Genomic DNA, 14,575 nt, shown 5'->3' with positions numbered 1-14,575 from the left:
TGGGGTTTTTACATACCCACCAAAGTTATTCACCGTAAATAAGAATTTTTCACACCCAAAATTTTGAAATAAATATTTATTTAATTAAAATTAATTAAAGAAATGTAAGTTTTTTAAATATATTTTCCTCCTTACCTCAAAGCATAGGCAAATGCCATAACAGCATCGCTAACAAATTGCAGTTGATCCTCAAAATCTGTGTCCTCACGGCTCAGACGTTCAGTTTTGGAACACGTACGATTATAATTGTTATACGGGGTACTGGAACTGCCAGGATAACGACACTGGAAATGGTCTTCCCAGAATTCTAAAAATGTAAAAAAATTGCATTTAAATTTTGAAATTATCTCTTAAGTGAATGGGTATTATTTATCTTTTGAAGATATCCTTTAAAGGACTTGGTATTATTTCCAATAACATAATTAAAAATTATTATCTGCTTAATTTTTTTTTTTTGGAAATAACTCCTCTAAAAAACTTACCCACAAACCATGGATTCCGTACATTGTTCTCAACTGTCAAATTGAGAAAATATTCCTCAAAGCCCTTAACAGGATTTGCCTGAGGCTGCACAGAAAGGGTGCCTTCGACCTAAAAATTAAAAAAAAAACATGTTAAATAATTGATTTTATGAAATGAATATAATAAAAAACCAGTGAACGGAGCAGTACAGTGGGACGGGGCCGACACAACTACTACGGAGCTCTAAGTTCTGCGGATGTTTATACAAAAATTCATGATATTTGCACCATATTGTTCGATTGGAGGTCAACAGCATATCTTCCTAACACTGGCATATTTTCCGAATATTATTAATATTCAGTAAAGCTCTTCTAATTACATGTTCAGATTCCCTTCACCGTGGGTGTTGTTGTTATGTTCGGCTTATAATTGTGGCATATATATCGTCTCCATAAAAACACAAAAAAATTAAGTTTTCGGTCCACTTCATTCCAAAATTATTATATGATCATCACCGAAAATTATAGGCGTTGTCCTTGACCATAACTGGAACATCATAAAATGTTGCAAAGTGATCAGGCTATATATCCGCTCTAAAGTGTGGTAATGGGTTACTAAATAATATATGAATACGTAAACACCTGTAAATATTTAAGTGTAACTCCCACATCCGAGTACATACGACAATTTAATTGGTATCAATTTAAAGGCCAACCACTCATCTTCGATACACCATCAACTTCTCGGGCCTATGTCCTTCAGGAGTAAATATATACGCTATAGAATACAAACATTGTCAGTTTTCACACAAAAGTCAGGGTTCATTTGACCAGCTAAATATTGACCCATCTTTATCAAAACAGGCACGCTTGTTCCTTGGCCCGAAAAATTTCGTGATTTTCTGACCATAGTTGCGGCCTCTAGAGCGACCAGAAAAACCGACAAAAATTAAATATTTGGTCCATTTCATCCCCTAAATATTAATCGATCTTTCCCAAAAACAATAGGGGTCTTCATTGGCCAGAACCCATCCAACATGCAAAATTTCGTGAAGATTGGTCCATAACTGTGGCCTGTATCGTGTTTACAAATTATAATGGACAGACGGACGGACACACATGTCTAGATCGACTCAGCTAGTCGAGATATGACGATCGGTATACTTAAAGGTGGGTCTAGGACCAATATTTCGTGGCGTTACAAACTTTTGGGGCTGCATAAAGCTACAATACCCTGACAATATACTTGTGTAGGGTATAAAGGGAGTTATATGAGGACTACCCCGAAAAAGGAGTGAATATTAATAATTTTTGGTGGGGAGATTTGTTACCATATACGACTACAAAATGCCAAATTTCAGCGAATTCGGTTGAAAAACTCGTTCAAGAACCTCAAAATATCGAAAATTGGGGTTACCCTTATATGTGGGCTACCCGAAAAAATTGACCTATATTCAAAATTTTTTGTGGAGATATTTGCTACCCAATAAGAACTCAAATTACTAAATTACAGCCAATTCGGTGAAAAAAGATCAAAACCCCCCAAAAACTGGAAATTGGAAGGTGCCGTACGGGGGCTACCAGAAAAAGTGGACATATATTTATAGTTTTTAGTGGGGAAATATGATACCCAACAAAAACTCAATGTACCAAATTTCAGCGAATTCAGTTGAAAAACGCGCTCAAGAACCCTAAAATACCGAAAATTGGGGAGTACTCTTATACGGGGGCTACCCGAAAAAAATTTACCTATATTTATAATTTTTAGTGGGGAGATTTGCTACATAATAAAAACTCATTGTACCAAATTTCAGCGAATTTCGTTGAAAAATGAGATAAACCCACTCAAGAACCTCAAAATACCGAAAATTTGGGGGTACCCTTATATGGGAGCTATGCCTAAAAGTGGACAAAAGACGACTCAATGCAAAATTTTAGCGATCTATCTCATTTCGTTTAGACGCTAGAGTGATTACAACAGACAGACAGACGGACATGGCTATATCGTCATAGAATTTTACGCTGATCAAGAATATATATACTTTATAGGGTCGGAAATGATTATTTCGATGAGTTACAAACCGAAAAACAAAATTAATATAAACTCCATACTATGGTGGAGGGTATAAAAAAGCAATTTTAAATTTCTGTGGTCTAAGAAGACATGTTAAGGCCTTTAAACGCTTCTAACGCCTAAAAAACGCATTTTAATTTTCTGTGGTCTAAAAATTTCCTTTAAACGCTTCTATCGCCTAAAAAGCCATTTCAAATTTCTGTGGTCTTAAAGGGCATTTTAAGCCCTTTAAACGCTTCTATCGCCTAAAAAAGCCATTTTAAATTTCTTTGGTCTAAAAAGGCATTTCTAGACCTTTAAACGCTTCTATCGCCTAAAAAGCCATTTCAAATTTCTGTGGTCTTAAAGGGCATTTTAAGCCCTTTAAACGCTTCTAACGCCTAGAAAACGCATTTTAATTTTCTGTGGTCTAAACAGGCATTTTAAGGTCTTTAAACGCTTCTATCGCCTAAAAAGGCATATTAAGGCCTTCAAAGGCTTCTATCGCCCAAGAAAAGGCATTTTAATTTTCTGTGGTCTAAAAATGCATTTAAAGGCCTTCAAAGGCTTCTATCGCCTAAAAAGGCATATTAAGACCTTTAAAGTCTTCTATCGCCTAAAAAAATCATTTTAATTTTCCTTGGTCTAAAAATGCATTTTAAGGCCTTTAAAGGCTTCTATCGCCCAATAAATGCATTTAAGGCCTTTAAAGGCTTCTAAAGGCCCCTAAAGGCTTTTATCGCCTAAAAAACGTCTTTTAAGGCCTGTATAGGCTTCTATCGCCCATTTAAAATATCCCCGCCTATTGTAGGCCACATAAAAATATTTTCTAAAAACCCACAGATTATTAATCTCCATCGCAAAATATTTAAAATAATGTTTCAATTCTATAAAAACATCTACTACCGAGAAATATGCATCCACTCGGCCCGCAGGCCATAGGCCACAATTGCAGTGATTGCCATTAAAATAACTCATTGGATTATGTGCTCCTTGATTTTCCTACAAATTCCAGGGATGTTTTGAAAATTTACCTTTAATAGATTTTAACCAGGCAACAAATAACAATGTTTCCACACACACTCCACCCCCCACTAGTGAAAGCTGCTGCAACAACTGATTCAATGAATGTCGGAAATGAATGCCAAAGGGTTAACAACACTGAAGTTGGGAAGGCGCCATAACGTAGCTAGAGATTTTCCGAACTACTACCCACAATGGTACACTCAGCTTAATTGTTGTTGATATTTCAATGGAAACCTTTACTGGCTGATGGCATCCAGTCAACCTATCAATTCGAATGGCTATTTGAAGACAAAATAACATTAACGGTCATCATCATTTAGGGCAGATATTTTCAGGAGAATAAAAAAGGTAGGCCAAAGAAAAAAAATTCAATAGAATGTTTCTAGTTGAAATTCCAGACGTGTGTGTCTATGTCTACGTGTGTGTGTGTGTGTGCGTTCGTGCATTACCTATCAGCTGATACTATCTGTTGGAAATTATCAAAATTCAACACAATTTGGGAAAATGGTTTTGTGTTTCTTCCTCTCCTCTTGTTTGGTTGATGCTCCTCTTGAATGGAGAAGTGCTTATCATTTTTAGACATTCTACGAAGTGACTAGAGCTACTGCTGTCACGTTACTTGTTAGACACACTTGAAATGTTTGGAATTTCTTTTGCTGTGTAATGATAAAAATGTAATTTTCTTCCTCACACCCCGTACTGCTCCCCTCCGCAAAAATTTCAAAACAAACACCCTTCATGCCTGGGGGTGCACCAACACAATTGCTGGCACAGCATCCTGTTAAACTATCATTAATCTGTTGTGCCTGCGGGATATTTAATCTTTAAAATTGTGAATGGGGGGAAGTTAAACAATTTTTGGTTTTAGGAGAACTGAAATAAATTTAAAAATTTTAGCTATTCTGTTGATAGAACAGACATAGCATGTTGGTGCACAATTTACCAAAAATCAGACGAATCTATATATATATATATATATATATATGGGAGCTATATCTAAATCTGAATCGATTTCTACAAAACTACATAAATATCAAACAGGACCTAACTTAGTAGGCTGTGCAAAATGTTGTCTCAATCGGACAAATATTGGGTGTTTGGTCTACCACTTGAATATAATCAGATAAACTATATATGGGAGAAATATACTTAAAACTGAATCGATTTTCACGAAACTTAAGACACATAAAACTTCACTCAATTCAGTACGCTATGCCAAATTTCATGCAAATCGAATGATATATAGTGACATTGGTGCACCATTTACCTAAAATCAGACGAAAATGTAGACGGCAGCTATATCTAAATCTGATCCGATTTTCACGAAAGTTAGCACCCATCATTCTAGACTTAATTCCGTACGCTGTGCCAGTGGACCATAGGGACATTGGTCCACCATTTACCTTAAATCGGATGAAAATATATATGGGAGCTGTATCTAAATCTGAAACCATTTTCATGAAACTTGGCACACATCACTCCTGGCGCAATTTAGTACGCTATGCAAAATTTCGTGCAAATCGAAACATAAATAGGGACTTTTGTGCACCATTTACATTAAATCGGACCAAAATATGTATGGGAGCTATATCAAAATCTGAACCGATTCTCACGAAACTTAGTACACATCATTCTAGACTTAATTCAGTACACTATACCAAATTTCGTGCAAATCGAATGATATATAGGGTCATTGGTGCACCATTCACATTAAATCGGATGCACCATTCACATTAAATCGGATGAAAATATATATGGGAGCTATATCTAAATCTGAACCGATTTTCACTTAACTTAGCACACATCATTCTAGACTTAATTCTGTTCGCTGTGCCAAATTTCGTGCTAATCGAAAGATATGTAGGGACTTTGGTGCACCATTTCTATAAAATCGGACGAAACTATATATGGGAGCTATATCTAAACCTGATCCGATTTTCATGAAATTTAACACATGTCTTTCTAGACTTAATTCAGTACGCTATACCAAATTTCGTGCTAATCAAATGATATATAGGGATATTGGTGCACCATTTACATAAATCGGACGAAAATATATGGGACCTATATCTAAATCTGATCCGATTTTTACGAAACTCTGCACACTTCATTCTAGACTCAATTCAGTACGCTATGCCAAATTTCGTGCAAATCGAAAGATATATAGGTACATTTGTGCCCCATTTACCACAAATCGGACGAAAATATATATGGGAACTATATATAAATCTGAACCGATTTTCGTGAAACTGGACACACGTCATTCTAGACCTAATTCAGTACACTATGTAAACTTTCGTTTAAATCGAAATATATATAAGGGCCTTGGTGCACCATTTACATAAAATCGGTCGAAAATATATATGGGAGATATATCTAAATCTCAACCGATTTTCACGATACTTATCGCACATCATTCCAGAATCATTTCAGTACACTATGTAAACTTTCGTTTAAATCGAAATATATATAAGGGCCTTGGTGCAACATTTACATAAAATCGGTCGAAAATATATATGGGAGCTATATCTAAATCTCAACCGATTTTCACGAAACTTAGCACACATCATTCTAGACTCAATTCAGTACTCTATGCCAAATTTCGTGCAAATCGAATGATATATAGGGACATTTGTGGACCATTTAAATAAAATCGGACGAAAATATATATGGGAGCTATATCTAAATCTGGACCGATTTTCACGAAACTTGGCACACATCACTCCTGGTGCACCATTTACATAAAATCGGACGAAAATATAAACCCGAGCTAAATCTAAATCTGAACCGAGCTAAATCTAAATCTGAACCGATTTTTCGTCCTTGTGCCAAATTTCATCCAAATCGGATAATAAATACGACCTGTACTTTGTTTACAATTTAACACCAACAAACGGATGGACGAACAGACGGACATGCAAAAATCGACTCATAAAGTGATTCTATTCATATTCTCTCGTTTCCTTTTGCATGTTACAAACATATGCACAAAGACATAATACCCTGTGGTACAGGGTATTATGTCTTTGTACATATCGTGAAGTGTATTAAAATGACTTTGTTTTCCAATTTTTAAATAGTTTCCCCCACTCCTCTTAAATTCTCCAAACAATCACCTTAACGATTATTGCTTTCATTTATAAATATTTCTTTTCGACAATAAATAAATAAATCTCATAACATTATTATTTTCCCTGATAAAACAAACAAGGTAAACTATTTAACCCCTTAGCAATGAAAAATATCGACAACAAAAATAATTTCATTGACATTAATTTAATTTACAGCTGTTATTGCTGTCAAATATAAATCGCAGCCTCCACTAGCCTCAAAACAAAGGCTTTCAATGCCAGCAACAACAACAATACAATACTCCTCTACTTTGTTTTGATGAAAAATATAGCGCAACATCCAATGAACATGACGAAAAAACCCCTCCTTCCTTCATTAAAAATAATTTGATGTTTCCTTAAACGATAAGTTTAACAATGGCCCGCACAGGCTGCCAACATTCTGCCCTCCCTCCGCTTTCCCCATTTGCCAATGGCATTATGGCATTTGCCGGTATTCGTTTAGCTATCGCTATGATTATTTTTCATTATTTGTTTTGTAGAGTTGCTTGCTTGCCTGACTGACTGGCTGGCTGGCTCTCTTACACTTACCTCAGGCTCATTGCCATCCGATACCAAATTACGGGCACTCCAACCATCCGAACCAATCCATGAAAAAGCGCCAGTGGCATTGTTACGGCGTACAGCTCGCATAACTTCACGTACTTCCTGATCGGATCCAAATATTATGGCACCTGTTTAGAAGAGGTAAAGAAAAGGGTGGTTAGAGAACAATTGTTTTAAAAGTAAATAATACAAAAAAGGTGCACACACACACACACTCACTCACAAACTTGTACACCTTGCGAAATTTCAACATAAATATTAAAACTTAATGAGTGAGCAAAAAACTGAAGGCACACTCAAAATAATGGCAGAAGGTGTTCGACCAAATGAAAATTATGCGAGTGGAGAAGTGTTGGACCGTTGCTATGGTGGTAGTGGTATTGGTGTGAAACAAAAAAATATTGCTGCCATAAATTTACACCATTATAATAATGAAGGCCCAAAACGGAAATAAAATATTTCTGCAGTTTTAGTTTTCAATAAAATATAGGGTGATTTAGAGGTTTGAATATTAGGGTATTTTTGAAAAAAAAAACAAAAATAAATAACAACTATTTTTAAAAAATCCACAGCGTTTGTCACATCTTAAAAACCAGTAAGGGAAGTAGTAACGTCGGACGGGGCCGACATTATTCTGGACTAAATTCAGTACGCTATGCAATATAAAAACATTGGTACATTATTTACATTACATCGGACATATATATATATATATATATAGATTTGAACCGATTTTCACGAAACTCAGCACACATCATTCTAGACTCATTTCAGTATGCTATAGAAAATTTCGTCCAAATCGAAAGGTATAAAGAGACTTTGGTGCACAATTTCCATTAGATCGGACGAAACTATATATGGGAGCTATATCCAAATCTGACCGATTTTCACGAAACTTGGTAGATATCACACTATACTCAAATAGGTACGTTATGCCAAATTCCGTGCAAACTGAAACATATATAGGGACTTTGGAGCCCCATTTACCTTAGATCGGACAGAAATATATAGGAGCTATATATAAATCTGACTCGATTTTCACGAAACTTGGTGGACATCATTCTAGATTCAATTGAGTACGATGTGCCAAATTTCGTGTAATTCGAAAGATATATAAGGACTTTGGTACACCATTTACCTAAAATCGGACGAACATACATATTGGGACTATATCTAAATCTGAATTGATTTTCAGGAAACTTAAAACACATCATTCTAGACCTAATTCTTTACACTCTGCCAAATTTCGTGCAAATCGAAGTATATATAGGGACCGTTTACATTAAATCGGACGAAAATATATATGGGAGCTATATCTAAATCTGAACCGATTTTTTCCAATTTCAATAGATTATAGACACATTCAAATACTCTATCCCAAATTTCGTGCAAATCGAAAGATATAGAGGGACTTCGGTACACCATTTACCTTAAATCGGACGAAGATATATATGGGAGCTATATCTAAATCTGAACCGATTTTTACCAATTTCAATAGGGTTCGTCCTTGGGCCAAATAAATGAGCTGTGCCAAATTTCATCTAATTGGGATTATAAATGCGACCTGTACTTTGTTTACAATTTGACACCAACAGACGGACAGACGGACGGACATGTATAAATCGACTCAGAAAATGATTCTATGCATATTCTCAAAATGAACTATGGGTCTATCTCATAATACCCTATACCACAGTGTGGTGAAGGGTATAAAAATCCACTCTTATGTTGGGTACTTGAAAAAATATTTTTAAAAAATCCACGCCTAAGGTAGCTATTTGATTTTAAAAAATTCACACCTAAAGCTGGATCCTGAAAAATGTTTCTAAAAAAACCCACGCCTATATTTTAAAACCAGTGAGCGGAGCAGTATAGTCGGACGGGGCCGAACATACGATACCCTACACAACTACCACAGAACTCTATCTTTCTGCGGATTTTTATTCCGAGCTTGGGTAATGGATCCTGAAAAATGTTTCAAAAAACCCACGCCTATATTTTAAAACCACTGAGCGGAGCAGTATAGTCGGACGGGGCCGAACATATGATACCCTACACAAATACCACAACTACTATCTTTCTGCGGATTTTTTTTCCGAGCTTTGGTAATATTTCGTGATAGTTGCACCCACTTACACTAACATATTATCTTCCTTACACTGGAACATTTCAAAGCGATCCGCGCATATATTTCCGCCCTCTAGTGTGGTAATGGTTTATTAAATAATATCTGAATACGTAAGCTCCTGTAAATATGTACGTGTAACTCTCACATCCGAGTACATACGACAATATAATTTGTATCAATTTAAAGGTCAACCACTATATTTGGATATACTATCAACTTCTCGGGTCTATCTCCTTCAGAGGTAGATATATACGCTAAAAATAACAATTTTGTAATTTTTCACACAAAAGTCAGGGTCCATTTGACCCGCTAAATATTGAACGATTTTTATCAAAACAGCCATGCTTATTATTTGCTCCGATCCCCTTCTCCATGTAAAATTTCAAGATGTTCGGACCATAACTGCAGCCTTTGTAGCGACCAGAAAAACCGACAAAAATTAAGTATTTGGTCCATTTCATCCCCTAAATATTAACCGATATTTATCAAAAACAATAGGGGTCTGGGCCGAACCCTTCCTACATAAAAAATTTCGTGAAGATTGGTCCATAACTGTGACCTGTATCGTGCTTACAAATCATAATGGACAGACGGACGGACACACATGTCTAGATCGACTCAGGTAGTCGAGATATGGCGATCGGTATACTTAAAGGTGGGTCTAGGACCATTTCATCTCCTAAATATTAACCGATATTTACCAAAAATAATAGGGGTCTTCATTGAGCCGAACCCTTCCTACATACAAAATTTCGTGAAGATTGGTTCATAACTGTGGCCTGTATCGTGTTTACGTGTTTTACGGACACACATGTTTAGATCGACTCAGGTAGTCGAGATATGGCGATCGGTATACTTAAAGGTGGGTCTAGGACCAATATTTCGCGGCGTTACCAACTCATGGGGCTGCACAAAGCTATAATACCCTGACAACATAGTTGTGTAGGGTATAAAAATTCACTCCTATGCTGCTACCCTACAAAATATTTGTAAAAGGTCCACTTCTAGACAATTCTCATAATTTTTTAAATTTTTCATTTCTATTTCCATTTTCATTTCTCAAAAAACATTCTTGTAGGCCAAGAGACCACCCCATCTTTTGTTGACTACTTCACCGGCTTTTTGGCAATGCTTTTAGGAACATTTCACACTAGCCAAAAGTTTTGTGAAAAGGATTTTTAATGAATACGGTTATGAAAAGTTCGTCGTCGATGAATGGCATTAAAGTTTGGGGGGCGGAAAAATAATGGAACAAATTTATCAAAGTTCAAAAATGCAATTTTTTGTCGTCACCGAAATTCTGGCTGTGGTTACTTCGTTAATTTTTTTTTTGTTAGCCACAATTGTCATTTTGCCAGTTTTTCAAGGAGGACGAAAGTGGGGGAGGGGCTTGGGTTGTTCAAATATAACTTTAGTTCTAAGAATGTCTATTTTGGTCATATTTTAATTGACCACAAACGTGTGGTGAACAACGAACAGCGAAGATGCTGAGAAATGCTGTGGTGGAGTTTAGCCAGGGATGGTGGGAGGAGGCGGAATGTGTTGGAATTTAAAAATATATTTTAAAAACAAATTTTTAAATAATTTTTTGATTTTAATTATTTTTTTGTTTAATAAAATTTATTAAATGACAAAATGATAATTTTTTCCTCTATCCCCTGTTCGCCTCTCTTTCTGTCTCTCTTTTAATCTTTCTTTTGGTGCATTCCCAAAAATGTATTACAATCTTAAACATCTGTGCGGTTTTGTCATGAATTTTAGTTCTAGTTTCCGAACCACGAAGTTCTTATACTCGCTCTACAATGAAGTGACTCCATGTCCCGGAAAAATATAAATAAAAACAAAGCACAGAGGAATAAAATCCCTTTTTGACATTCTAGACACATTTGTCACGTTTATCCATGTTTCAGCACCATTTGGTATAAATAGTTGTGTGTGTGTCTGTGTCCTTGGAATACAAAAACAACAAAAATGCAATAATCCAATGAAAAGCTGTTGCTAGAGTACAGCTGTACATTAACTAATTTGATTGATGAACCAAAGGAAGAGCTGACATTGTCAGGCGGATGACTTGCACAGAGGTCAATGGAAGGACTGAAAGGAAATAAGGTTTTCTTATGGAAAATCTAATATTTCCTATAACAAAAATCCGATATTTTGCAGTCTTGCCTTGTACAGTTTTTTAAGGTTTAAAGGCTCCGGCTCAAAATAAATAAAATTTTAATTGCTCATTTTTTTCTTAAGACAAATTTCCATTATTTAGTTTCCCTTAACAATGAGTTCATTGAAAAAGCAAATCTCTAAATTATTTCCATACATTTCACCTACCCCAACATCCTCCCCACTCATCGTAGAAGCTCATAAACTTTCCTCTTAGTTGATGATTTTGTGCTGTGTGTTCACTATTTTTTTGTTTTTGCGCACCAACAATAACTTGGGCCATAAATTAAATTGAAATGTGTGCGCAATGGCATGGCACGTGAAGCCATGGCTAGTCCACTTTGAAATATTGACCATTGAAGGTACTTGGAAATGAAAAATGTCCCGGGCATTGTTAGGCTAAATGATTTAAGAGATTGCTGCTGCAACTAGGCTAATGACAAATGTAATTGGATATTTGGTTGATTTCGAAGAAAAGGTTAAATGCTCAAGTCGGCGATAAATTTTACTTGGAAATATACTGAGAGAGGGAAAAAGATTTCTAAAAATATTTTTTCAAGGGTTCAACAAAGGCACAGATTTTTATACCCTACACAACTATGTTGTCAGGGTATTATAGCTTTGTGCAGCCCCAAAAGTTTGTAACGCCGCGAAATATTGGTCCTAGACCCACCTTTAAGTATACCGATCGTCATATCTCGACTAGCTGAATCGATCTAGACATGTGTGTCCGTCCGTCCGTCCGTCCGTCTGTCCATTATAATTTGTAAACACGATACAGGCCACAGTTATGGACCAATCTTCACGAAATTTTGCATGTAGGATGGGTTGTGGCCAATGAAGACCCCTATTGTTTTTGGGAAAGATCGGTTAATATTTAGGGGATGAAATGGACCAAATACTAAATTTTTGTCGGTTTTTCTGGTCGCTCCAGAGGCCGCAACAACGGTCCGAACATCGTGAAACTTTGCATGGAGAAGCGGATCGGGCCAAAGAATAAGCATGCCTGTTTGGAGAAAGAGCGGTCAATATTTAGCGGGTCAAATGGACCCTGACTTTTGTGTGAAAAATTACAAAATTTGTATTCTATGGCGTATATATTTACCCCTGAAGGACATATACCTGAGAAGTTGATATTATATCCAAGAGGAGTGGTTGACTTTTAAATTAAAGCCAATTATATTGTTGTATGTGTTCGGATGTGGGAGTTACACCTAAATATTTACAGGTATCTCCGTATTCGTATACTATTTATTAACCCATTATCACTCTGGAGAGCGGAACTATAGCGCTGATCGCTTTGAAACGTTCCATGAGGTTCCAGTTATGGCCAAGGACAACGCCTATAATTTTCGGTGATGATCAGATAATAATTTTGGAATGAAGTAGACCGAAAACTTAATTTTTTGTGTTATTTTCGAGTTGATCTATAGACCTCAAATGAAAGCCGAACATCACAACACAACCCTCTAATCGGGCAAGAGGGTGCAAATATCACGAAATATTGCCCAGTCTCGGAATAAACATCCGCAGAAAATTTGAGTTCCGTGGTAGTTGTGTAGGGTATCATATGGTCGGCCCCGTCCGACTATACTGCTCCGCTCACTGGTTTTAATTTTTTTTAAGCTGCCAATATAGACATGGACTTCTTAAAAATTTCGTGGATTTTTTTTATACAATTTTTCAAGACATTAACAGAGGCGGGGGTTTTTTAAAGAGTTCAACAGAGGCTTGGATTTGTTAAAGATATTTTTCAAGGGTTCAACATAGGCACAGATTTTTATACCCTACACAACTATGTTGTCAGGGTATTATAGCTTTGTGCAGGACCAAGAGCTTGTAACGCCGCGAAATATTGGTCCTGGACCCACCTTTAAGTATACCGATCACTTTAAGTATACTGTCCGTCTGTCCATTATAATTTGTAAACACGATACAGGCCACAGTTACGGATCAATCTTCACGAAATTTTATATGTATGATGGGTTCTGCCCAATGAAGACCCCTATTGGAAAAGATCGATAATTATTTAGGGGATGAAATGGACCAAAAACTATTTTTTGTCTGATTTTCTGGTCGCTCCACAGGTCGCAATTATAGCCCAAACATCGCGAATTTTTACATGGAGAAGGGGATCGGGCCAAAGAATAAGCATGCCTATTTTGATAAAAATCTGTCAAAATTTATCAGGTCAAATTGACCCTGATTTTTGTGTGAAAAATGACAACATTTGTATTCTATAGGGAATATATTTAGTCCTGAGGGACACAGACCATTAGAAGTTGATAGTATATACAAGAGGATTTGTTGACCTTTAAATGAATACCAATTATATCGTCGTATGAACTCGGATGTGGGAGTTACACGTAAATATTTACAGGTGCTTACGTATTCATATATTATTTAGTAACCCATTACCACATTAGAGGGCGAAAATATAGCGCGGATAGACTTGAAATATTTCATGACGTTCCAGTTATGGTCAAGAACAACGCCTATAATTTACGGTGATGATCAGATTATAATTTATATAGACACATGGCTTCTTTTGAGAATATGCATAGAATCACTTTTTAAGTCGATTTATGCATGTCCGTCCGTCCGTCTGTCTGTCCATGTTAAATTGTAAACAAAGTACAGATCGCATTTTTGATTCGAATTGGATGAAATTTGGCACAGCTCATTTGTTTGGCCCAAGGACGAACCCTATTGAAATTGGGAAAAGTCGGTTCAGATTAAGATATAGCTACCATATATATTTTCGTCCGATTTTATGTAACTGGTGCACCAAAGTCCCTATATATCCTTCGATTTACACGAAATTTGGCATGGCGTACTGAATTAAGTCTAGGAAGATGTGTGTTAAATTTTGTGAAAATCGGTTCAGATTTAGATATAGCTCTCATATATATATGTTCGTCCGATTTTAGGTAAATGGGGCACCAAAGTCCCTATATATCATTCGATTTGCACGAAATTTGGCATAGCGTTCTAAATTACGTCTAGAACGATGTGTGTTAAATTTCGTGAAAATCGATTCAGATTTAGATATAGCTCCCGTATATATTTT

The 14,575-nt window shown here is 36.1% G+C and overlaps 1 protein-coding gene across 1 annotated transcript in view; it reads right to left on the bottom strand.

The window, feature by feature from the left end:
• Positions 1-7,345, bottom strand: part of LOC133334689 (metabotropic glutamate receptor 4-like) — a gene marked incomplete at its 5' end in the record, with an annotated part of 36,885 nt that extends 29,540 nt beyond the window's left edge. Inside the window, 3 exons of the mRNA XM_061543019.1 lie at positions 136-307; positions 483-591; positions 7,203-7,345. Coding sequence (XP_061399003.1) covers positions 136-307; positions 483-591; positions 7,203-7,345 — 424 coding nt within the window. The remainder of the gene's footprint in view (positions 1-135; positions 308-482; positions 592-7,202) is intronic.
• Positions 7,346-14,575: the final 7,230 nt, after the last annotated feature.

Source organism: Musca vetustissima, unplaced genomic scaffold, assembly GCF_032173495.1.
Source record: "Musca vetustissima isolate MV318-11 ecotype Yass unplaced genomic scaffold, APGP_CSIRO_Mvet_v1 utg43716, whole genome shotgun sequence".
NCBI classification, from domain to species: Eukaryota; Metazoa; Arthropoda; class Insecta; order Diptera; family Muscidae; genus Musca; species Musca vetustissima.
The sequence above is the reverse complement of the archived record's forward strand: the minus strand, read 5'-3'. Positions and strand labels throughout refer to the sequence as shown.